The sequence below is a fragment of the Aspergillus piperis genome, assembly GCF_003184755.1.
Source record: "Aspergillus piperis CBS 112811 unplaced genomic scaffold BO85scaffold_21, whole genome shotgun sequence".
NCBI classification, from domain to species: Eukaryota; Fungi; Ascomycota; class Eurotiomycetes; order Eurotiales; family Aspergillaceae; genus Aspergillus; species Aspergillus piperis.
Genome location: NW_020291611.1, coordinates 272,749 through 296,758, shown reverse-complemented (window position 1 = coordinate 296,758; position 24,010 = coordinate 272,749). Strand labels below are relative to the sequence as shown.

The 24,010-nt window shown below is 51.6% G+C and overlaps 7 protein-coding genes and 1 non-coding gene across 8 annotated transcripts; 4 read left to right on the top strand and 4 right to left on the bottom strand.

Annotated features, from left to right (window-relative positions):
- Positions 1-231: 231 nt before the first annotated feature.
- BO85DRAFT_428476 (gamma-glutamylcyclotransferase family protein) lies at positions 232-1,211 on the top strand (the record flags this gene model as incomplete). Its single annotated transcript, XM_025658206.1, has 1 exon — positions 232-1,211. Exon 1 carries the CDS (start codon positions 438-440, stop codon positions 1,209-1,211), a length of 774 nt encoding a protein of 257 aa, XP_025511823.1. The 5' UTR covers positions 232-437.
- Positions 1,212-1,221: 10 nt separating this feature from the next.
- On the bottom strand, positions 1,222-2,526 carry BO85DRAFT_452742 (adenine phosphoribosyltransferase APT1). Its single transcript, XM_025660900.1, has 2 exons — positions 1,919-2,526; positions 1,222-1,843 (listed from the first exon to the last, which is right to left on the bottom strand). Exons 1-2 carry the CDS (start codon positions 2,415-2,417, stop codon positions 1,689-1,691), a joined length of 654 nt encoding a protein of 217 aa, XP_025511822.1. The 5' UTR covers positions 2,418-2,526; the 3' UTR covers positions 1,222-1,688.
- A 3,666-nt stretch (positions 2,527-6,192) lies between these two features.
- On the bottom strand, positions 6,193-6,265 carry BO85DRAFT_t234. Its single transcript has one exon. It is a non-coding gene; the product is annotated as a tRNA-Lys (tRNA).
- Positions 6,266-6,882: 617 nt separating this feature from the next.
- BO85DRAFT_452741 (uncharacterized protein) lies at positions 6,883-8,968 on the top strand (the record flags this gene model as incomplete). The annotated part of the gene is made up of 2 exons (XM_025660899.1): positions 6,883-7,125; positions 7,327-8,968. Coding segments are annotated over exons 1-2 (1,528 nt in total), but the record flags the coding sequence as incomplete, so codon positions are not given.
- Positions 8,969-9,200: 232 nt separating this feature from the next.
- On the top strand, positions 9,201-10,100 carry BO85DRAFT_523202 (YjgF-like protein; the record flags this gene model as incomplete). The annotated part of the gene is made up of 4 exons (XM_025665325.1): positions 9,201-9,310; positions 9,502-9,515; positions 9,629-9,802; positions 9,954-10,100. The coding sequence occupies exons 1-4, from the start codon at positions 9,265-9,267 to the stop codon at positions 10,098-10,100; spliced, it is 381 nt and encodes a 126-aa protein (XP_025511820.1). The 5' UTR covers positions 9,201-9,264.
- Positions 10,101-10,494: 394 nt separating this feature from the next.
- On the bottom strand, positions 10,495-14,959 carry BO85DRAFT_146004 (C2 domain protein). Its single transcript, XM_025654107.1, has 5 exons — positions 12,929-14,959; positions 12,688-12,873; positions 12,162-12,630; positions 11,525-12,109; positions 10,495-11,466 (listed from the first exon to the last, which is right to left on the bottom strand). The coding sequence occupies exons 1-5, from the start codon at positions 14,863-14,865 to the stop codon at positions 10,573-10,575; spliced, it is 4,071 nt and encodes a 1,356-aa protein (XP_025511819.1). The 5' UTR covers positions 14,866-14,959; the 3' UTR covers positions 10,495-10,572.
- Positions 14,960-15,341: 382 nt separating this feature from the next.
- On the bottom strand, positions 15,342-16,430 carry BO85DRAFT_480744 (uncharacterized protein; the record flags this gene model as incomplete). Its single annotated transcript, XM_025663023.1, has 3 exons — positions 15,342-15,861; positions 15,924-16,235; positions 16,308-16,430. 3 exons carry the CDS (start codon positions 16,428-16,430, stop codon positions 15,832-15,834), a joined length of 465 nt encoding a protein of 154 aa, XP_025511818.1. The 3' UTR covers positions 15,342-15,831.
- A 417-nt stretch (positions 16,431-16,847) lies between these two features.
- swr1 (putative SNF2 family helicase/ATPase (Swr1)) lies at positions 16,848-22,299 on the top strand. Its single transcript, XM_025654106.1, has one exon. The coding sequence runs from the start codon at positions 17,042-17,044 to the stop codon at positions 22,193-22,195; it is 5,154 nt and encodes a 1,717-aa protein (XP_025511817.1). The 5' UTR covers positions 16,848-17,041; the 3' UTR covers positions 22,196-22,299.
- The last annotated feature ends 1,711 nt before the right edge of the window (positions 22,300-24,010 follow it).

The following is a 24,010-nucleotide window of genomic DNA, read 5'->3' as shown; positions in this document are numbered from 1 at the left end:
AATCCGATCCATTGAAGAGAAACCTAACCAAACCGTCCCTGCCGATTTAGAACCGAAGGGAAAAGTATAATGTAAGGCGAATCGGCGCGGGATGGCGAAAATGAAAAGCGAGGAGGTTTAAGGTTTACGTGGTTTGGAATGTGTCCCTGATTTAGTTGATTTGGAGAGGGGGGGCAATGGATGGATGGGTTATAAATACTTGGTTGGGTTCTTTTCTTTCTTCTTGAGAGGGTTTGGTTTGATTAAAGCAAGACATACTTGGTCTTTTCTTCCATTTAGTTTATTTATCTGGGCTGGTTAGAGTACTATATTCCAGTCACACTCTCTCTTACGTACTTCTTCACTCTTTCTCAGTATACATCTATATACCAGTCCTATCCCTCTCTACTACTCTACAATCACAAAGTCATACTACTTTACACTCCTACACTACCAAAATGCATCTCCACACAGACCTCGACGTCGACACCACCACCACCCCCTCCACCCTCATCAACATCACTACTGCCACCTCAGCAGCCAAACCCACCACAACCACCACAACAACTCTCACCGAACTCACCCCCACAACCACCCTCTCTAGTGGTACCGCTAAACCCCTCTACTTTGCTTACGGCTCCAACCTCTCCCCCACGCAAATGGCTACTCGTTGCACCGCCGTCCCCTCCTCGTCCATCCCGCTCGCCATCGCCCGTCTCCCCAAATGGCGTTGGCTGATCCACGAGGGCGGCTACGCCAATGTTGTGCCCCCCGCTGAGATGTGCGTCTCGAAGCAGCAAGCCGAGTGCATCTCGACCGGCGAGGTGGGTGTTGCTGGCGGTGCTGACGAGGATGCCGTGTACGGTGTGTTATATGATATGGGAGAGGAAGATGAGAGGATTCTCGATGGGTTTGAGGGCGTGGATTACTCGGCTCCGGATGCTGCTGAGGAAGGGACGGTGGAGGGCATGGTGAGGGAGAAGGAGCAGGGTCATGGGAGTTATAACAAGTGGGTTGTGGAGGCGGAAGTGGTTAAGTGGATGAATGTGGATGGGAATGAGGCTAAGACGGTGCCCGTGTTGGTGTATGTGGATGAGGTGAGGGTGCGGAATGGCCCGCCTAAGGCGGAGTATATTCCCAGGATGAATCGGGCGATTCGCGAGTCAGTGGCCCTTGGGTTGCCTGCTAAGTGGGCGGAGGAGGTTATGAGACCGGCTATTCCGTTGAATTAGCTGGGTTGGTATAGAATAGACATAGATGTCTTGCTAGATCCTTCTATAATATAAGCATAGCGTATTATTACATTTCATGGTGTCATTGCTATTTCATAGTCTATGCAAAAATGTTGATGAAGTTCCATGCCACGCCTGGTTGACATCGACTCGTGTAAGAAAAAAGTAAACATCAAGTATTTTAACTTTTATAGCCCTGGTGGAGAGAACACGTCAGGTTCGTTTCGGTGCCGTTCCCGGCGGGTGGGAGTTCAATTGCTTGTTCTATCATGTCCCATGTCGACCATCCAGTCGATGCGATCGATTCCGTAGCGATCTCTGGCGAAACCCCGTGGGGTTGCTGCCGCAGTGTCTGCGGCATGTTCGACCACTTCCCAGGAGTGGTAGCGAGCGAGCGTGTATGTGTTTTTTCTCTTTTTGTGCGTGCAGTCCTCCGAACAGGTAAGAATGTTTTTCGAATGCATGTCATAGGGTCATTTAAGCCTTGGTCTCCTGGCCAGTAAGAAGAGTGTAGACGGGGGCAGGCAGCTTGTCCCGTCCGTGAAGGAACTCGAGCTCGAGGAGGAAAACGAAGCCCATCAGCTCACCACCCTTGCGGTTGATGAGTTCACCGGCCGCATACGCCGAACCACCTAGTTCAGTTGATCAGCAACTATACTCGCACATAATATGTGGAAGTAAGAGAGAAGGGAAAATAGTAAGCATACCAGTAGCAATGATGTCGTCCACCACGATCACCTTCTGACCAGGCTTGATCGCATCGGACTGCATCTGGAAGAAGTCCGTGCCGTACTCCTTCTCGTAGCCCTGGGTGTCGCAAGGACCAGGGAGCTTGCCCTGCTTGCGAACGGGGACAAAGCCAGCACCCATGCGCAGGGCCAGACTAGGTCCCATCAGGAAGCCACGGGCCTCCAGACCAACGATGACATCGGGCTTCTGGCCGCCGTTGCTCTCGAGAATGTGGAGCTCGAGGCAGCGGAGCAGGGATTCGTGCAGAACGGGATCAGCGAAGATCGGGAGGATATCTTCGAACAAGATGCCCGGGGACGGGAAGTCGGGGAACTGGCGCAGGGCCTCGCGCAGCTTTACTTTAAGACTGGCGAGTTCGGCGGTGCGGGCGGAAGAGGAGGAGGACTGTCCGGCGACTTGGGCGGCGGTGGTGGCATGAGGAGGTTGCACGGGGGGAGTAGAAGTTGGTTGAGACATGGTGAAAGAGAAGGAGAGGAAGGAAGAGAAAGAAATAAGAGAGACTAAAAAATAGGGGGGGGAGGTAGAAGGAGGGGAGCAAAAGCAGACCAGGAGGTGAGGGGTGAGGAAGATCGAAAAAGGTAAAAATAGTTGAAATCGGCGTGATAAGCCAAAAAAGAAAAAGAAACGAAAAAGACGAAGGAGGGGAAATGTGAGGGAAAAATGTTCCAAACAGGAAATAAGAAAATTATGGTGAAGATCTGGTGGTATTGACATTACAGTTATCTATCTCTGTGGTATGGTCATATTCCTGTAAGTTTCCCTTGTTTACTTATTACTGTACACCATTGCTGGAAGGCGTCACCTTGAAGATGCCTTATCCCGCGCATAATAATTAGAATAATTATAAAGCTTAGACAGAGATCAAAAGGTACTCAAAACTCTACTCCAATCTTCAAGAGATTTATTGTCGCACAAATTACTTACAAGGCATTTTAGAGCCAGTATAACTGGACAGACAACACACCTGTAAGTTCGGGTACTGTATGGAAACAAACTTGCATGGTGGTATGTATGGTAAGCGGCGGAACAGACTTGCCCCTCCTCCTCCATCAATGAAGTCGAGAACCTTTTCTTTTCCTTTCTTTGCCAGCATCCAGACTCAACTGGTTATAATCAGCCCATCTGGGAGGGTGTCAGAACGTGAGTCAGTGAGGTGATCCGTTGGCACTGTCATCCATTCATATCCAAAGCATCGTCCGCCTCTTGTTTCAGAGAACAGTCCAATCTTATCCGTGGAGGGAGGGACACCCCCTCCTCCGGGCTGAACTATATCGCGTATAACCGTCTAAAGCCAGTCCAAAGTCGTACTACGCCAATGGCGCCATGATGCAAGTCACTGATTCCAGGTTATGCACCCCTCGCGCTATTCATTACTCTCACTGGTTCACCCGCTCTCTATCGGGCCTTTGCCAGAGTTGTCTGCCAGTGGACAGGTCGAGTCAACTGCGCTGGGACCTCGACCTGATACTATCTACTCAATACAACATGCTACTAATTCATTACCTTGTTACCCTACCATTTTTTATCTGCTGCAGCGACTTACGGTGTAAATGTCTGGTTACTGCCAGTTGTACCTCTTTTCCCTACCCAAGTGGGTAGTAGTAAGGCACCTACGAGGTTCCTGAAACAATACACTGGACAGGGCCTGACTGTTCTGTACTGACCACTGTCTATCGGTGGAGTTAATCACCGCCGGGGATCGTCATGCTGTGCTGGACTGACTCCATCCTTAAGCCGAGCGGATAGCATTTCTGCTTTTCCCCGGCACGGGCAACACTACATTATTCACCACCGCCTGATCGTCCCCGCGGTTCGCAATCCCATTCTATAAATAATGCGCTTCATTACGTCCTCACCCGTGGTGTGACAGTGGCAGCCCAGGTTTTCTCTGGTCTGAGAGGCCTTCAGCATTCACAGCCACAATCACCATCGATCGAAGCACCGGCTTCTAGACCCCGTCCAGGCCACACGTGAAAATACTGGGCCATCCAAATGGAGCTCGGGAGCGATCAAGAACCGGTTGGCCACACCGCTGTGGTCGCTCACGCTAGACGATAAGCCCGGCCATTTGCTGGCTCGACGGACGCGCTAGAGGATTATCCAGGATGGTCTCCAACTATCGAACTTGGGATGGGCTGGCCCGCCATCCCCTTCCCCCTCAAGACTCGTAAATTACCGGATCGCCGGTTAATTAGGAGCGCCGCCGGTGACAACTTGGACCTGCAGCATCACCATCTCGCCAATGGTCTTGCAATTATCGGTGTTGTTTTGGGATAGGCTACCTTCATACTTATCTAGTCTAGTCCTCTCATCGGCCTCCCTTTGAGCATGTTTCAGTCGGGCCCGCTACCTATCAACTTCTCCTCTGCATCACCTTATGTGACAAGTATGCCACAAATCTGAGTCGGCGCAATTCCCTTCTTCGTTTCCCTTCATTGTTCTAGATTTCACTTATCTTTCCCCTACACTCGCGCTCATGGCACGCTGCCTGCACGAGCATTCTCTTCGGGGTACATGGCTTAATCATTGGGTGCCGTCTTTGGCCAGATTTTTGAGTTGTTTTGGCTTATTCCAATAACCCCGGCCTTGTCTTAGTGACGAAGCCCTGGTGGCTGACAATCAGCCTGCTACGGAATCGCTCTTTATTGTTGGAATAGGTTCTCCATGCCAGCCGCGTCTGCCTACGCACGCTGAGGTCCCATTCAACATTGTCCTAGCTCGGTGTACAGGTTCCCTGTTCGGTAGGCGAGGGATGCTAAAGAAGCTCGAGTTCGAGAGCCCGTTGCTTGCAGGCTGGCTGAATGTTGCGGCGTTTCCGGCGTATCACCCTGGTGGCATACTAGTCTTCATTAGCTCACAGCGCCCTATGGCCCAGGGTTTGGGAGTTACCTAGACCAATATCTGTTGAGGTTCCATTTTCCGAAGTGCAGCGGTTATAACGGCATCTCAGCACAAGCTTTAATGCTTCGCCCAACAGATTCGAATTAGTTCCATGCCGATGAGCTGCCTCTGATCTCATTGCAACTAGATTCCGTGGCTGCCGTATAAATCAGTGTCTCTTGGTAGGCCACAAGGTTGCTGTCACTGGCCCGTTCCGCGGAGGAGATGCAATTGACGGCCGGACCTGTCCCTGATATTTCGTCGCGTTAACTTGGAAGGCGTGGGTAGAGGCTTCACCATACCTACTTCATGTTCGGAGTATATGCAAGCTATTGTATCCACCATAGGCAACTAAGATAGCTCGGCGATTTGTCTCAACCGTTAAACAAATTATAAGGTCAAATTGAAGCTAATTATGCGCTCACACGGCACCCCGACCCGTCTCGACGACCGATACGACCCAACGCGCACGTTCCTTTGCCAATCCAGGTACCATCAATTGGACTCCACCAGGCTTATCCCAATCGCATATCCGAGGAAGTCCGGAACTTCTGGTGCATGTGTGCTGTGCAATCGCTGCGTCGATATTGGTCCTGGATGGCCTCGTGCCCCATGGTCTGTCTCTTTTCCCACCCCGCGGCGCAAAAGCATCGTTCCTCTACATGTGTCCTCTAGAACTTCTAGAAGGCTTCTGTGGTATGGCAATAATACAGTAGTCGTACTGTTGTGATCCAGGAAAATGTACCGGGACCCCGGATGGTACACCTATTTTACGCCCTCCTTCCCGGGAGCTACGTGAGAGGCAGCCATTTACGTAGGTGGACGGCGGGTAGGTACTCTGCAGCCAAAGGTGCGGCAGCATTATGCATGCTACTAATGCATGGCGCAGACACGCCATGTACGCACGGATAGCTGGCCGTCTTGTGGTCGGGGTTTCCTGACCAGTCCGGGCCGCAACAGGCGGTCCAGAATTGCACCCTACGGCGAGATCGTCGCGTTTCGCGCATCCTCGTGTGCGTTGCGCCAGAGCGCAGCGGAGTACATGCTGCATGTTGGATAACATGAAGAGCTGTAGGGACGAGGGTGTGCGGAATTCCCGATGAGGACATCCCACCGCATCACCGATGTGTGCACTGGGCGCTTCAGGCCAAGGTCCAAAGTAGTACTGTACTGTAGGGGGGGGTAGTGAGAGACATATGGCCAATAGTCATGCATAATCTCGAACCTGTCAAGGCAGTGATGGGTGTGTGGAACCTGCCAGTGTTGGTTGATGGCTGATACAGGAGCATCAAGATGTGGAGAGGAAGAAAGAAGGAGTGGGTATGAAAGATAAAAAAGACCAAAAAAGGAAAGCCCAACGCGGGGCTCGAACCCGCAGCCTTGAGATTAAGAGTCTCACGCTCTACCGATTGAGCTAGCCGGGCTATGCTCGTTGGATGCCGCCGCACAGTATGGCTCTATATTCTTTGGAAAACGATATGAAGCATCCTCGCATCAATCTCACTCACTCCCTGCCAACGAATTCAATTTCGATACCAAGCAGCTCTCTTTCGCTACTCCAAATTCGTCGAACCGGGGCTCCTAGCTCTTATGAATACACTGAATCAAAAACGACGCACATGGTACTCCTACTAGGCCACAACCATGGGATATGAATGTCTTCTTGGATGACGATATATATCGTAGTAACCCAGTAAGTAGTATAGCGGCAATAGGCCAGCCCGCGAGCGAGACCCGCCAAATGCATGCCTGATGTCACACCACCAGCACACTGTTTCTTCCGTACTTGATCTGCCCAACCTTATGTTATTCTAACTTACTCGCAGCTATCAACTACAGCCTCGCCCCTCGACATCCTCACAGACAAGTCACTCAAATCCATTGCAGCATCAACCGCCACCACGGCGTACAGATAACGGAGGTATCTCTGGGTGATCCCCAAAACAGCACACATCACGTGGCAAAGCACGGGCCAACTCGCTTAGCTTTCCGCCTATTTATTTCGGCTTGAGGCTATTTTGCTCCTCTGGCTCACTCGCCCTTTGATGTTCTCATTGCGCACTTCTGCTCAGTGCAGAAGTGCCCTGCCAGTTCATCTGATGTACAGATATCTGTCACACTGTAACACCTAACTTTGACTCATGATGTCTCCTGCACCCATCGCTGCAGAAATGCAGCAAGACCAGCGGCTGGAAACCCTGGCCAGAGCTTTCGAAGCTCTGTTGCTCACCACCCAACAACTCAGCTGCAGGGAGAAGAGTTTGCAGCAAAGGCTGAAATATGCCTCCGACGAGGTAAATATCCCATCCATCCAGTTTTCACCCCCTCCCCACCTACCTTGCTGTCTCAAAGGACGAGAAAAATCGATTAGCTCTAGATCAGGAGTCGCATCTGCGGCGGTGACGGATAAGTCATGTATTATCTGATGAGACCTGACACATTTGCACTGTTTTACGCATATCTATATTTGAATGCATATGCTAACGTGCTATCAGTATCTGAAACTTGCAGGAAAGCTCCCCGGTGGAGTCGACGGTCATACGAAAGTCGTCGCGGATAAGATGCTCGGTCGTTATGCCGAATACGATCACAATCCCAAACCAAACATAAAACCTCCGGACGTAGTAAAGGCGCTGGCCGAGTCTGGAAACGTAGGAGATCTTGCCCTGACCGCTATAACGGAAGGGCTGACATGTTACCAATCTATCATACCACCACATGAGTCCAGGCAGCTCTCGGAGTTCGACTCCTGTCTTGTGGCGACGAGAGCCGGAGTGCCTGCTCCCCTAGAAAAAGACTTCACTACCAAGGGCACGCAGGGAAGTTTGCGTTGTCCTTTTGCGAAGCATAACAATAAGACCTCTGAAAATGGGGTGTCCAATGGGACGCACAGTCCATTAAAGGACCAGAACGGGGATGCGTGCGGACATGCCGATCTAGACCCCATCAAGGCCGAGCAGAGTGATAGACGCTCGAGTCGGGCTCCTTCGACGCGGTCCTCGGCCACTCGCTGCCCGGTTTCTCGCTGTCCCATAAGGTATCTAGACCAACATAGTCCGGAGGAGATTGCCGACTATGTTGAGAGGCACAAGCATGAGATCCCTAGAAGCCATGCTATCTGTGTTCAACGGTACCAGCGGGACGGGCAGACCATGCGGCAGCTGGATGCAAAGTACGGTAGCCTTATCAATATGATCCAAGGCTTGTCTGCCAAACATAAAGCATTCCTACCCGAGCCGAGTCAAAATGGCACGGCACCCTCTAGCTCGTCCGCGGAAAGGGTGGAGAAATGGGCACAGGAAGTTGATATGAAGTCGGACATGCATCCTCCCATCAAAGAAGAGCAGGAGGAAGAGGCGGCGGCCGAACAAGAGGATGAAGAGAGAAAGGGCCATTTCGACCGTCCCTTGCGTGAAGTCCGTGTCGGCGAATCCCCAAGCCGGCCCTGGGGGATCCCTGTTCCGGTGTCGCCTCTACCTCCAACCGCATCACCCCCTCAATCCCCTCCGCCTGCACCGGTTGCAACCTCAATTGATGCCGTAACCAGCAAGCTTCCCAATGCCGCGCCTGCAGGCCTGTCCTCGATGCCGCCGCCTGGTAACACGGCTCCGGCTCCTCCCGCTAACGCGCCCACGAAGGGCCGGTGTCCCTTCGGACATGGTGCGCCCTCCGGTGACAAACCATCAGCCAAGATGGAAACCATTCCCACGCCTGTTAAAGTGGATAAGGCAGACGAACCTGCCGAGAAGAAGAATGGCGAACTACCTGGTGATTCCCCCAGTCCGTCGAATAAACCAGCAGCCAACATTGTGTTCAACGGGCCTGTCTTCTTTGGGTTTTCCGCAGAGCAGACAGCTGCGTTCATGCAGCAGTTGACCAACCTGGGGGCGAAGGGACTAGCCTAGAAGTTGGCTGACTGGATGACATGATTTGATTGTTTCTGGCATACACATTTGCATTGATATCCCCACCTGTTGCTTGTATACTGTATCACGATGCTATGACTCCCGCCTGCTCATGACCAACCATACCCTTCATCCTTGGACTATGATTACCGCGCTGCCATTCTGTTCATACTCCTAAAGTCAATACTAGCCTGATAATAATATTTCATTGTACAGCTCCACCTGAATACGTAGATAGATAAATATATATACGTAGATGAATCCGAGAGTTCACCGGCCATAGATAGCTCCACCGATGTCGGGCGGGGCGGGCCTGGTTTGGTGACTTTTCCGCGGAAACATCTGGGAACCTTCAATTAGCATCTCTCCATTTCCCATCTCTTCCCCTCATGTTCTCCGCTACCTCTCGAGTTCTTTTCTCCCGTCTCAGTACTTCCTCTCGTCTCATCTCCTCCCCTCTTCACTCTTCTCTCCCCATCCCTCGTCTCCCATCTCGCATCCCATACCAATTCGTCACCATGTCCACCGGTCTTGACATCGTCCACACTGCTGGCGCCGCCCAGCGTAAGTGCTTCCCCCTCTCTCCCCCAACTACATGCCATTGCCTCAAGACGCAGTGTGGCATTCACTTCCCCTTCCATACCTCTCTGGTGCTCTCATTCCAAAAAGAACACTCCCCAAGAAATAACCCCCTCCCCCCCCAATGACCATCCTCAAGAGTTATTCAAGCTAACAGCAATCGAACCCAACTATAGCCGTCGGCCCCTACGTAAGAGAAATCCAAACCCCGCCGCCGCCATACCTTACCCTCCTCCCCCACCAACCACCAATACCACCACAAACAGCAATAACAATAAACCAAACACTAACCTTAATCAAAAGTCCCAAGCCATCAAGGTCAACGGCCAGATCTTCCTCTCCGGTCAAATCCCTCTCACCAAGGACGGCGTCCTGATTGAGGGGTCCGTCACCGAGAAGACCCGTCTCTGCTGCGAGAACATCAAGGCCGTTGTCGAGGCGGCTGGCTCTAGCGTGGAGAAGATCTTCAAGGTTACGGTGCGTATTATATACCCTTTCTTTCTTTCTTTTCTTTCTTCGTACCTCCGTATTCTCTATAGTGGAACGAATGGAGGGAGTGGATGGGGATCGTGGGTGAGGAGTAACTGGGCTGGGCTGGGCTAATGTTTTGGGATGTATCGGAATATAGGTCCTCCTCGCTGATATGGCCGACTTCGATGAGATGAACCAGGAATACGGCAAGTTCTTTGCTCACAAGCCGGCTCGCTCTTGCTTTGCTGTTAAGCAGCTGCCTAAGGGTGTGCCTGTTGAGATTGAGTGCATTGCTCTTGCTTAGAGCGGGTTCCTTTTTTATATAGCTGAGTGAGTGTATATGAATGAGATTGAATTCATAATATTTAAGAACGTATGTATGTATGGGTGATTGAATGGATGGCTACTTTACTTCGGATGTCTTGCCGGACCCGGGATCATCTCCTTGCTTACCATGGACGAATTGTCGATAAGATCTCTTTCTATTCCAATTCTGGCCTACGATGTCATGAATCGGTCATGGCTGCTGAATTAAACGATTATGCTATTGTAAGACCACGCAACTTCCCAATCAACGATCAACCCGTAGGCTCAACGCTCCCTAAAGTGCAAACAAACTAGATTTGGGAATCATCACGTCCATATCAAAGAGTAAAGAAAAAGAGAAGCAAGAGAAAACAAGGCCAAACAATGCCGCGTCATGCTGAATCGCAAAGGTGGAAAAAAAATGTCAACAAGTACATAGAAGAACGCCGCGAATGTTGGTCGTACTACCTTCATCGCCGCCCCAGCGTCCCCGTCATCCTTCCCCCAGCCCCTGCCATTAGACTCTGCTTCACAATGGCATCTGCAGCTGCGGCAGCTGCCAGTCGCTCCTTTTGCCTGCTGCGATCACGTAGATAGCCCGCAGCTTCGGGACGCATCCGCAAGATTCGCAGGATCATATCGTCATTCGGCTCGGCTTGCGCCTCGCGCCATTTCTCCTCCTTCATCTTCTTCATCGTGCCAAGGTTGCGCGAGAGCATGATACTCTTGGCACGACGTGCGCTGGGGACGCCCAACATGCTGCTAGACCCTGCGGCACCCAGATGTGGTGGCGCCGAGGTCCGGTTCTTGTTGGCCTGCTGACGAGAGATCGTCGCAGAGGCCATCCGCTCAGAGGTGCGGATCAGTTGTTCAGTAGGCTCGAAATAGAAGAAGTTCAAGGTCTGGATCTCGTGGTATTTGGGTGATTTCAAGATATCGATGGAAACGCCGTTGGCTTCACCCGTTTCTTCGTCAATGGCGTGGAAGAAGTTAAGAAGAAGCACGAGCCAGCGTGAGACAACATCCACCTCTTGCATCGTGAGGGGCTTCTGGTGAGAGGGCTTGTCGGACAATGGAGGAACAAGCAAACTCTCGATTGTAGCCAGCACTTCTTTCCATAAACGTGCCATGACCATCTTCATGGCTTCCGACGTGAGAGTCTTGTTCATAATAGCAAAGTTATCATTGAAGTAGTCAAAGAGGGGAGTCAGCGCATTTTCCACGTCTGCGTTCGACGGGGTGGCAGTGGTGGATTGCGCTCGATTGCGGTTCAGGAAGTTAGATACGCTTGAAATACTGAGTCCGCGCGACAGCAATGATTTCAGCGTCCGACGCGATAGACAGTGACTAATGTATGCGGAAAGCTGCAGATTCGACGTTAGCAACAGCTTTAAAGGTACTCCGGTGGCTCTGCTATCTTACCTTTTCTGTGATCTTGCGAGTCATGTCCCTCTCCGTCCGCTTCAACGTCCGGAATGCTTTGCCAAAGTAGAACTGGATATCGTCGCGTTCTCCCTCCATGCTCACGCGAAGTAGCAGCCGGCCTTGCGTATCCAAGTCAAGCCAATACTCCCTTGGTAGGAAGTCGCTGAAGTGGACCGGATCGAGCTTGATAGAAGTCCGACCCACATAGTCATGGTCTCCGACTGCATCCCAATCCCAAATGGTGGCGATGATGTTGACCGGGCCTTGCGTGGTGATGTCAACAGCATCATCCCATCGTGGATTGAGATTGTTATAGATGATGCGGGTCTTGGCTATACGTTTCTGATACTCGTCGGCCAGCACGACGTAGGGATCACTTCCTCCGTTCATGTCGCACGCCTTCAAATCTTCCGCTTCGACCACCTTAACGGTGAAAACATATGTGGTAGACTTGCGAATCTTCTGGAGTTGAGGCTGAGCATGTCTTGCGATAACCTCTGCACAGCCATCCACATTGACCTCGTTTTCCAGCTTGTCAAGCTGCGACAGGGCATATTCGACGTTATTCAGCTTGACCAGAGACTGAAATTCCTCATTAGCCAGGTAGACATCACGCCTCAATGAACGAACGTACCTCGGGAAAGAACTGAAAGGGTTCGATCTTTTCTTTGCTCGTCCATGCTTCCTTGGCCAACTGCATTATCCTTTCTTGAGCGGTTTGGTTCATAGCCGCCTCCTGATCGGGCGAAAGCCGATCCATCTCCTTAGCGAACATCTGCTCCAAGGATTCACAATATTTTGCCACTCCGCTCCCAATAGACCTGGACAGGGCCGTCATGAACTTGGCGTACTGGAAATCATCGTCCCACTCAAGGGAGATCATCTGCTCTACGACCTGGTTAAAGGAGCGGAAGATGTCAATCACAGACACACTGTGACGATTCTCCTCCGGAACCACTTCCATCGTTCCGTCGTCTCGAACGGCAAAAGCGTCTTGTCTGACTGCCTGTTCGACCCAGTCTGCAACCTTCTTATCGGTTAAGCGAATCCAGCGCCAGACGAACTCCTCCATTAGGCCTTCAATGTGGAACGGAAAGGGGACACTGCACACGCAGTTAGCATCGATGCGATGCAGAATGGTACTGGTAGAGAGAACTTACTCAGGAAGGGCCTCCGTGAAAAGACGACGCACGTCCGCTAGCTGCTTATACAGATCGAAACCATCTTCAATGTTGGTTTCCTCACCTCTCACTTTCTCCATTTCGATGATTCTGACCACCATCTCGTGGGCATCCTCGGAGAATATCGGAAGGACGTTAGAAAGCAATATCAGATACGGGTTGACCCTAGGATTCAGTGAGCAAGCAGAATTATGCGTGCCTGGTTTGGAGGTGTGCTTACCCCATAATCTCTGGATTCTTCCGGTAACGCTTTTTGATCTTCTGCGCAAGTTTAGTGATGGCATCGCAGAGCTGGATAACATGGTCGAGCTCCCAGGATTCCGGCTGGACTGGGATCAGCTGCCCCAGAAGCTCTTGATACTTCTCGGTTGCTTTCTGTGCGAGCCCATCCTGCACGTATGAGCGGAAACGCTCGATGTCCTCCAAATCTTCGGTGTAGTTGGGATCCATTTCAATATGGTTCTCCAGTACGTACATCACCGGTCCGATGGGCCGAGGTTTTCCTTCATAGCAATCCATCATCACATCATACAATTCACGCAGAAGAGCTTCGTGAAGAGAGGAAAGTATCTGCTGCATCAGAAGAAGGTCATGAATTGTCCACCTGTGCCTCTCATAAAGAACAGAAGCGATAAAGCTACTGCGCCTCCTGCCCTCCGCAGAAGGGGATTCTTTCACGAAAGTGAAAGCCGAATCGAGTGTATTGAGATCAATTTCGTTATCCACAAATTTGGACCGGACAACATCCAGAAACAAAACTATCCTGGAGAAATTCGGAATCCGCCACCGAAGACAGACCTCGTTAAGGAATTCCGACGACTGTTTGGAAAATAGCTTCATTGAAGGGACCTCGGATGTCGCCTGTGTTGCCTCAATATCGCGGTCTTTCAGGTCATGGCTCAGGGTCTGAGCTAATATAAACTTGTACATAGATCGGGGATCCTGAGGTATGTATGTATACGTATCGGACTCATCCGAAGGCTCGCCGCCGTCATCACCTAAAGATAGAGAGCTGAGATCCAGGGACTGATCTATGACATACGATGATGGCCTATCGGAGTTCGTCCTTGACAGTTCCCCCGCCGGATCCTGGTCACTACCATTTGGGTTGAATTGTGGAAGCGCACCCCCCGGGGTGCTTTTGGCGAGTTCCGGGTTCGACTGCACAATGGCAAGCATCATCTGAGACAGATCAGGACCTTCATTCTTCTTCCAGAGTTCATATGCATCCTCGTTCTCGAAGTCTTCCTGAGACAATGTTTTCCGAGTCTTGAGGTTTAGGTGAGCCTGGTAGGCTTTCAGGTCTTGAAGGGCCGCCTTCCCGGTCCAGGTCCCTTTATTCTTATCTATGTCTGCCTGAACCTGGCTCAAGTTCACGTCAAAAATCTTTGACACATGCTGCACAAGTGGCATGTCCTTAACATCGTGACTTATGGGAGCAACAACTTCCACAGTAGTAGAGCCGTTGGTCTGCACAAGATCTTGATCCTGGGAGAGTAGTTTGTTTTCCAAGACCGACAACCGATTTGCCAGTTCAGGTCGCTCCTTAGCCCAGTCGTGATCCTTCAGGATAAGCGCAAACAAGCGAACGAAAAGCGCCACGTGTCTGTCTACCATAAGCTTCCAGTGGTCATCTTCGGGATCCTTTCCTTTGCTCAGTTCCTTGGTGGCATTGGAATAGAAGATGAGAACGAGGTCTTCCGCCCGCCGGTCCTTCTCCATGCGCTTTTTGAACGATTGGTCCTTCAAAGTATTGAGAAATGCAGCGAATGTCCTCACGACCAGCGTATCTTGATATTCCTTCCGCTTCTCTTTTCCGATCAGGACACCTGTCAGCCTCTTCTCCAGCTCCGCGATGAACCCATGAGGGATGCGAGTGCTTTTTGAGTCCCGCACTAGGGAGAAATCGCTCATCAGGTCATGAAACGAGGTGGAGGCCCTCTTGGGTTTCTGAGGGACCGGAACATTCTGTACACGACGCGAGCGAGGCTGCAGGAGATGGGCGAGGTAGGCTACCCGGAGAGCATAGTTGTAGGCAGTCGAGGAGTTGACGGGGCGCCTACGGGACCCTGAGAGACTGCGCGAATGGCGGGATTCATTCTGAATGCTGTTAATCCGTCGGTTAACGCCTCGGGAATGAGTAGATGCCGTCGACATGAGCGGGGAGTTTAGCAACTCAGAGTTCTATCCAAGTCTTGCTGTGTTTTGAGTTTCGGGGGTGATATTGCGAGGGGAGTAAGGTGCGGCGGGCGGGACCATGGATGGATAAGAAGGGAGTCGCTCGCGATCAAACCACCAGCATCAGCTGGGGGAGAATAAAGGGAAATACCACGCAGGAGAGTCTTTTCAAGTGATCTCAATTCCTAGAATCGAGGAAGCGAGTCCAGACTGCGTTGTGGAAAGGTCTGGAGAATGTTGGCGGCTAGAGAGACCAGGTAGAAAGGGGTGGGTGTGGATGTTGTTGTTGGTGGTGGTGGTGGTTGGCCTGGCTCTGCGGCATCTGAAACAGAAAAAAGCTCCCGAGTCGACTGACGTAGTAGGCGTGGGTTTGAGTCGCACCATCGCCAACCGCCGAACCCCTGTTCCAGAGAATGGAAATATTTGACCCATCTGAGACATGCACCCAGGGAGTTATTCAGATATTTCTACCTCTTGCATTCCATACCCGTAGGCATGCTATGGCTACTTTTGCGATCCTGACCGCTTAATCTACAATCCCACCGGCCAACTGGTTAATCGGACGTCCGCTACAGAGAGATCGTGCTGCGGCATGGTGTAGCAGTGCCATCACTTAATGTAAATTCAGTCTCTTGCCCTTCTTTTCGCTCACAGTATCCTCACTTGTTCTCGCTCCCAATTGCCCATCTGAGCCCTTGCACCCATGTCGTAGCGATTCTTGCAGGTATATTGCACTCGGACTCGACATTCTACTCCTTTCATAGGTGGAAATGCGGCGCAAAAGATTGCCAATAGGATCGTAACCCGGAGAATAATTCCGCGAATCTGATCGCTGGGGATAGCCCTTCCCACAAGCACCAATTCGAATAACCCAAGATCCATGGACGCCGATAGGAAAAGAACTCGTATTGTATTTATTTACACACCGTGCAGAGAAAAGCGCAATCACCAGCTAGCCTCGTCGGACTTGCGGGCCTATATCTCATTCGTTAGCACAGAGCCGAGCTAAAGGTCCATAGGATATATCATTGACGCACCGGAGCAGCACCCGGACCACCGAGCTCCTTCTCCAAGCCATCGGGATAGGTCTTGGGAACACTGGGCTTGTCGGGGTAGAACATGCTGACGACACCGCACAGTCCGAGGAAGGTTACGACGAAGGCTCCGACCTGGAGGAGACCTTTGCGAGCCGTGACGTGGGTATATTGTTCGGGACTGAAGACACCGAGAATTTCGTTCTCCTCGTGAACGGGCTCGCCAAAGTTCCGTCTCTCCTGCTTGTCCCACCAATCGCCGTAGGGGTCTCTGAAGGCGCGCTTAACACGGGGAGGGTTCTGGTAGTTGTTGTTCTGTAGGCCGAAACCGAGCGGTGTCAATCAACCGAGGCAGTAAGCAATTGGAGTCCCTAGTGCACATCATACCTGCAACGGATCGTCCACCTCCGCAGCTTTGAGACTCCGGACCTGTGAGAATGAGGCGCGAGGCGCGGTGTAGCGGGCGGCCACCTGAGGCAGGCGGCGGGCCAAGATTCGTTGGGACAGCATCTGGCAATCGCGGTTAGCAATAGGGTCAATGCAGCGAAGAAGCAGAGACTAGAGAAATAGGAAGGGCTCGGGAATACTGACTGTTTCCTGCTGTAGAGAATTGGGGGGGAATTGAGGGGAGGTGAAGTCAAGGGATGTGACCGGAAGGCTCAGACGGCCATGGGATGAAGTGCAAACGACTCGATGACGGGATTTGGGAGATTGTGATTGGCTGGAGAGACTTATTCTGCCTGAGGCGACAAGGTAGCAATGGACGGTACGGTAAACCTTCAGTACCGAAAATATTCAGTAATACCCAATGAATTCCCGTCCAGCTCGGTATTGGGTCCTGAGGTTCATGGCAGCAACTGCTTACATACACGGCTTCCCCCCCCGTACTTGCAGCGTCACTGTATGAATGAAAAAACCACCTCTCCACGCAATCTTGCCATCCCCGTGGTTTTTCGTCCACCCGTCACGCCCTCGTGCCGATAACTATGCCAAATTTCTGGTGGCATACTGACTCACTTACCGCTACCCGTTGATGCCATTTTCGCCTCATTTGACCGCGTCCTCGTTGGGAAAACTGGGGTCAGCTGTGAACAGGGCCCCTGTCTCCGTGGTTACAAGACATGCAAAACGGCAGCCCGAACGGAATCTCCCATCAAGATGAACGCGTGACCCCCAACCTCGAGGGCCCTCCGACCGACCTGCCTGCGTCTGAGCCTCCGACCGAGTCGCTGAGCCGGGATTCGACCTCTGCCGACCTTAAAGAAGAAGACGGTATCACCACCGCAGTCGACCAGCTCGAAGAACCTCCTTCCAAAAAGCGAAAGCTCGCCGGTCCTTCCTCCGCTCGTCGCTCAACCTCCCGTCCAGCATCCCCTCCGTGGAAAAAGGCCGGCGTCGATGGTCCGACATCATTCATCCAAGATGGGAGGCGTAAGTCCTCTCGCGTTAACGCGATCCCGCTCCAGTTGCAAAGTCCATCCGAGAAGAGGAGCACGCGCGGCGCTCAGAATAAGGCCATAGGTCGGAATGTCTCCGGTGCTACGAAGGGGGTCGCGTCGTCTCCGTTGTCGATGTCCCCGCCTCAGCCGGAGCCAAATGGGAGGTTGGCTGGTGGCAGCGCCGCAGTCAATAGTTCCCCAAGGAACGCGACCACAAGAGGGTCGGCCAGCAGGCGCCACCAGATCTCTCAGTCACCAGCTCCCAAGCAACCTCACACGCGAACACGATCTTACAGCTCCGGCACGGCGCGTCGAGCGTCGAATATTGGCACCGCCGCTATCTCCACTCGCTCGCATCGCTCCTCTATGAACAACGTTTCGACGACCATGGCGGAAACCGGTGATGCCGACTATGACAATGCAGATGATGATGATGAATATGGCCAGCGGGCTCCACGGCTACGGATCAAGGTTAAAAGACCACCCATCGGTATTCAGCATCCAGGCCACGTTCTAGCTCCGCGGAAGTATGGGTCGTTCAAGGAATGGTTAGAGAGTGATGACGGGCGAATAAGGGATCCATCCGTGCTCACACCAGCTGACGCACTCGAGGAGGCTCTAAAGAGGCGCCGAATAGCTGTGGCAGCTGAACCGGGCGGACTATTGAGTCCAGATGTTTGTTCTGCATACCTGCCTGAGCAACAAGAGGAACCGCCCCAGCAATACTCCCACCAAGACCACTTGGTCGCGCACGCTCTGTACTTTAAGAAGCTTCTCGACCAGGAACACAGGCGTCATCGAAATACTGCCAAGCTATTCGCTCAGTGGTGCGCGGACGCGTGGAGGAAGCGCAATAAGGATCCTGAGGACATTCTCCGGGAACAGCAGGAGGAGATGCGTGGGAAGCGCAAACAGCTGGCCAAGGATCTTCAGAAGATGTTCGACCTTGCGCGAGCGGAGGTGGACCAGATGCGCCTGGCACGCTGGGAGGAGGAGCGGAAGGCCGAAGATCAGCAAGCTCTGGATCGTGCTATCAAGCAATCCACAATGCTTTTCGAGAAAAGACGCATGGAGATTCTCGGCGAAGGTGGCAGTGACGCACCCGATACCAGTGATGCCGAGCAGGAGGACTCGGATGAGTTATCGGACGGTTCGGAAGATGAAGACAATATGTCGTCGACCGATTCAGAAAGTGAAGATGAGAATAATGTAGATGATGATGAAGGCTTGACGGCAGAGGAACTGCGGTTGAAGTACGCTAATTTACCCAACACCAACAATGATTCTGACCACGAGTCCGTGGTCTCTGATGCTACAGCATTTTCCGACGAGAGTGACACCTCAGACGTTGATCGTTCTGTGGACCGTGCTACTGCGTCCCTCGACCCATCGGCAGAGGGGCAACCCGAGCTTGAAGATGTGGATCCCGTGCTCCTGGACGACAGTGAAGATGAGTCCACTGATATGGATGATGATATGGGCGACACCGATGAGGATGAATCTGATGAAGTCGACTCCGACGCGGAGAGTGATGGTCCCGGGCTTTTAGGTTTCTTCTCTTCCAAAGACATATCAACGAATTATGGCGGTTCACAGAGCGATGCTGATGGTGGGGATGATACCATTATCAACGACTCGGATACCAAAATAGCGTCGGCTGGAGAGGATGGGGAGGAGGAGGAAGAGGAACCGGAAGAGGAACCGGAAGATCCTGATGAAGTCTCCCTTGTGCCTAACGGTCCGGCGCTAGAAAAGTCGATGCTCCAAGATGAAGAGGAAGCTGCTTCCGCGCCCGAGCCTGATCCAGCTCCGGCGTCCCCTTCTGCCTGCGACTCAGCTGTTCATCTAACTGCCGATGCTGAGCCCAAGTCTGCTGTTGATTCTGCGTCAGAACTTACTCCCGCACCTACCCCCGCCGCGGACAAGACATCTGATGTTGAAATGACAGATGTCAGTTATAACGAGGACACAGTTCTGCCCGACGCATCTGATGCGGTGGTTCAGAATAACCCGCCTGAAGAGCATGAACACGCCCACCACGAAGCCTACCAAAGCGGCGAGCCCTCAAGTGAAGCATCACCAGGCACGCTTGTCACCAAACCATCGGAGCCCGAATCCATCTCCTCGTACGAAACACCGGAGAAACACGCACCGCCCAGCGAATCCCCTGCTCCTGGGTTGAAGACGCCGGTGCCGCATCTTCTCCGAGGCACTCTGCGGGAGTACCAACATTTCGGCCTGGATTGGCTTGCTGGCCTGTATACAAACCACATCAATGGCATCCTGGCAGATGAAATGGGTCTTGGTAAAACAATCCAAACGATAGCGCTGTTGGCGCACTTAGCCGTGGAGCACGAGGTTTGGGGGCCGCACTTAGTCGTCGTACCTACTAGTGTGATTCTCAATTGGGAGATGGAGTTTAAGAAGTGGTGCCCCGGATTCAAAATCATGACCTATTACGGAAACCAGGAGGAGCGTCGACAGAAGCGAAAGGGCTGGATGGATGACACTAGCTGGAATGTGTTGATCACCTCTTACCAACTAGTCCTACAGGATCAGCAAGTGCTGAAAAGAAGAAGTTGGCACTATATGATTCTTGACGAAGCACACAACATCAAGAACTTCCGCTCGCAAAGGTGGCAGGCACTGCTCACTTTCAGAACACGAGCCCGACTCTTGCTAACCGGAACACCGCTTCAAAACAATTTGACTGAACTATGGTCGTTGCTCTTCTTCTTGATGCCCTCCGATGGCGATGAAGAAGGAATTGAAGGTTTCGCTGATCTCAGGAACTTTTCGGAATGGTTCCGACGCCCTGTGGAACAGATCTTGGAGCATGGCAGAGAGACAATGGATGATGAAGCGAAGCGAGTGGTCACCAAGCTTCACACTGTACTCCGACCTTATATTTTGCGTCGTCTCAAAGCAGATGTGGAGAAGCAGATGCCGGCGAAGTACGAGCATGTCGTTTATTGCAGACTCTCGAAGCGTCAACGATTCCTTTATGATGGCTTTATGTCTCGCGCACAGACCAAGGAAACGCTTGCGTCAGGGAATTACCTATCCATCATCAACTGTTTGATGCAACTACGGAAGGTCTGCAATCATCCCGATCTCTTTGAAACTCGGCCCATATCTACGTCTTTCGCCATGTCTCGCTCTGTGGTCACGGAATACGAGATCAAAGATCTTCTCGTCCGTCGGCGACTATTGTATGAGCATCCACTCACCAAGCTCGACCTTGATTTCCTCAACCTAGTGCCCATATCCCGAGAAGATATTTCTCGACGGTTGGCCGATGACAGTATCCGTCTTATGGCTTATGGTCCCTTCAACACGCTCAGGGAACGCCAGTATCACCGTACCAACTGGCAGATGAGCTTCGATGGTAGCACGGTGCAGTCTACGCTAGACGCTCTGGAGAATGAGTCCAGGAAACGGAGGATGGCAGAGCTGGAGAGATGCCTCTACTTTGAGTCTAAACGCCATGGTCGTCGCCCGGTGTACGGATCAAGTCTTATCGAATTCCTCACGGCCGACAGTAAGCAGCGGCCTACCGCCAACGGGCCGCTGCGGAAACGCTCCTTAGCTGACTGGTTGTCGAGCCAGTCGTCCGTCCTGGCATCGATGATCTTGTCCATTGAAGAACGGTCCCAGGCAATGGACGGATATGTTCAGAGATTCGCTTGCGTCACCCCTGCTGCTGTGGCGACTGGTATCACCGAGGCCGCACTGACTCCCATAGAGACGAGGTATCTCACGAAGAAGGAACGGTTCCCCCCATACGACCCTTTTCACGAAGCACAGATGCGTCTTTCGATCGCATTTCCCGACAAGAGACTTTTGCAGTACGACTGCGGCAAGTTGCAAAGACTCGATAAATTGCTTCGGGACCTCAAAGCGGGTGGCCATCGGGCTTTGATCTTCACCCAGATGACCAAGATGCTCGACATCTTGGAACAGTTCCTTAACATTCACGGACACCGATACCTCCGACTAGACGGTACTACCAAGGTTGAGCAGCGTCAGATCCTTACCGATCGGTTTAACAATGACAACCGTATCCTCGCATTCATTCTGTCTAGTCGTTCTGGTGGTCTAGGCATCAACCTCACAGGTGCTGACACCGTCATATTCTACGATCTGGACTGGAACCCCGCGATGGACAAGCAGTGCCAAGATCGTTGCCACCGTATCGGGCAAACACGCGACGTTCACATCTATCGATTCGTTTCTGAATATACTATCGAGTCGAACATCCTCCGTAAAGCTAACCAGAAGCGCATGCTTGACGACGTCGTTATCCAAGAGGGAGAGTTCACAACGGACTACTTCACTAAACTAGACGTCCGCGATATGATCGACACGGAAGACGTCCTCGAAGGCCACGACGAAGCCAGCGCAGCCATGGATCGGGTCCTCGAGAATCGTGTCGCAGCCAGTGCACGTGTCTTCGAACAAGCCGAAGACAAAGAAGACATTGATGCCGCCAAGAATGCCCAAAAGGAATTGGAGCACGCGGACGACGGCGACTTCGACGACCGCACACCTGGCCAAACCCAGGCCGGCACACCACTGGCGACGGGGCCCACGACGGGGCCCGATGAATCAACAACAGCGGGCACTACTCCCGGTCCGCAATTGCTCACCTCCCCGCAGGTGCATGCGGTTGACGAACCTGTTGACGTCGAGATCCAACCTGGCCATATCGATAATTACCTATTACGGTTTATGGAGTGGAATATGAAGGACGAACCACTTGTTTTACCAGCAGATAAGAGCAAGAAGAAGTCCAAGAAAGGCAAGGAGCATCGGCTCCGTAAAAGGCGTCGTTGATATGAATAAATGGAACAAGACAGAATTCATGCGGCACGCGATTGGAATGGATTGAATCGGTGGAATGAATGTATTGAGAGGCTAACGAATAGACGATCGATCAGGACTGGTCGACGTCTCTATGTAATTGTATTCGCATGATGATATTTTCCTCTGCTTAAAATCTCTCTTCTTCATATATTTCCTTGCCCTTGTGTTTATTCTCTTCTATCTGTCCAGTGCACGCATTGGGATTACTACCTTATTTAAATTTCCTTTTCTCCCTTCTATTTTCTTTTCCCTCTTACTTCTCGATAGTACAAGGTGATGGAAAGATTCATTCCATTGATGATTAGCGGGCGTTTTGCTTTGAAAGAGTATGTCTGGAGACGATAAAATCACCGTTCTACCTATCCTATTTCCCAGAAAGACCCAAGATGAATACTTTGTACATGCTAATACTATTCTTCTCTCCTTATCCCCATCCCTTCTCCCACCTATTAAGAGACGCTCCTGACACTCCATATGTACTTGATTATGATTGGTAAACCACTTTACGATGGCAATGGTACTCTCGGCTCCGATATCGCACCCATATGCTGCCACGAGATTATGACATAAATAGATGGGATAAGAATAGTATAAGGAAGGCCCTAGGGTGACTTTGTAGCTTCCGCTGATTAGTTGAGTAGAGAGAAGAAAAAAAAAATTGACTCATGTTCATTCGTTTTCGTACTCGGTCAGAGATCCCGTGCGTCACAGTCATGACCATGTTTGAGCTTGTCCCGAAGACGTTAATCTGCATAAGGAGCCACTTTCGACTGGTCCAGTCTTCTGGGCTACAGCCACGAGTGTTTCCAATGTCAGGGTCTATTGCCCAACTTGTTGACATTTCCGAATGACGAGAATGACGGGCGTTGAGTGGGTAGCTGAGAGGGTTTATGATGAAACACGGACATCTGTGACGACCCCTGCATATTTTTCCCTCTCTCTCTCTCTCTCTCTCTCTCTCTCTCTGCCTGCCACATGGGTTTTGGCTAGGGCAGGGCTAGTCTCATACATGAATTTTTTTTTTTTTTTTTTTTTTTTTTTTTTTTTTTTTTTTTTTTTTTTTTTTGTGTGGGGGGGGGGGGGGGGGGGGGAGGGAAGGCCAGACTCTTGACACTCGTCTCCGCTGGCTGTGTCACATCACTTCCGTCTTGCATATGGCTGGACCAACAACAATCAGTCCCACGAGTGAGGATGTGCATGTTTTGAAACTCCGCGGATGGAAGTAGTGTTGGTATGAGTGAGGGTGGAGTGATGGTTTCAGTCATGTATATTAATTTGCCGATAGGAGGGTGGAACAAACTCTGAGAGGAAAGTCGTCGGCACCACCTCGATCCAAATTCCTTCGAGGGCTTGTGGAATAATACAAACAGTGAGGAGGAGTAGAAGGAAGGCGAGAGGTCAGTCTAAGGTAGTTAGAGTTTAGATCCACATGTATGTACCCAGTACCTGAAGTCTATTTCTGAAACCTATGCAACTCAGGGCCAATGTGAACGGCTGCTATGTCTGATTAGGCAAGAGAAAAAGTGGCCCCGCGTGCATTACTATCTTAGCATGCAGACTATAAGATGGAAACTGGCTCCATATGATTCGTGCTGCTCAATAGACTAACCCTCTGTGGTCAGGACTGCGAACTGGTGTGCAGAGGAGAGAATCAGCGGAGATAATGCTTGTCTCGGCCAAGTCGCCTCGTGCGTACTTGCCCTGAGTTCCGAACTGAATTGCCTATACCCCCAGAACCTTTGGATACTTCCCCATCTTAGAAAGTTCAGATAGAGCGATGTGCGT

What these genes read in the sequence shown, in the direction of transcription:
- BO85DRAFT_452742 (XM_025660900.1), bottom strand. Translation starts at nt 2,417, where the DNA reads ATGTCTCAACCAACTTCTACTCCCCCCGTGCAACCTCCTCATGCCACC. An exon ending in GGACGACATCATTGCTACTG is followed by an intron (nt 1,844 to 1,918) that starts GTATGCTTACTA and finishes CAACTGAACTAG; the next exon opens with GTGGTTCGGCGTATGCGGCC.
- BO85DRAFT_146004 (XM_025654107.1), bottom strand. Translation starts at nt 14,865, where the DNA reads ATGTCGACGGCATCTACTCATTCCCGAGGCGTTAACCGACGGATTAAC. An exon ending in AAGAATCCAGAGATTATGGG is followed by an intron (nt 12,874 to 12,928) that starts GTAAGCACACCT and finishes ACTGAATCCTAG; the next exon opens with GGTCAACCCGTATCTGATAT. An exon ending in TTCACGGAGGCCCTTCCTGA is followed by an intron (nt 12,631 to 12,687) that starts GTAAGTTCTCTC and finishes CTGCGTGTGCAG; the next exon opens with TGTCCCCTTTCCGTTCCACA.
- swr1 (XM_025654106.1), top strand. Translation starts at nt 17,042, where the DNA reads ATGCAAAACGGCAGCCCGAACGGAATCTCCCATCAAGATGAACGCGTG.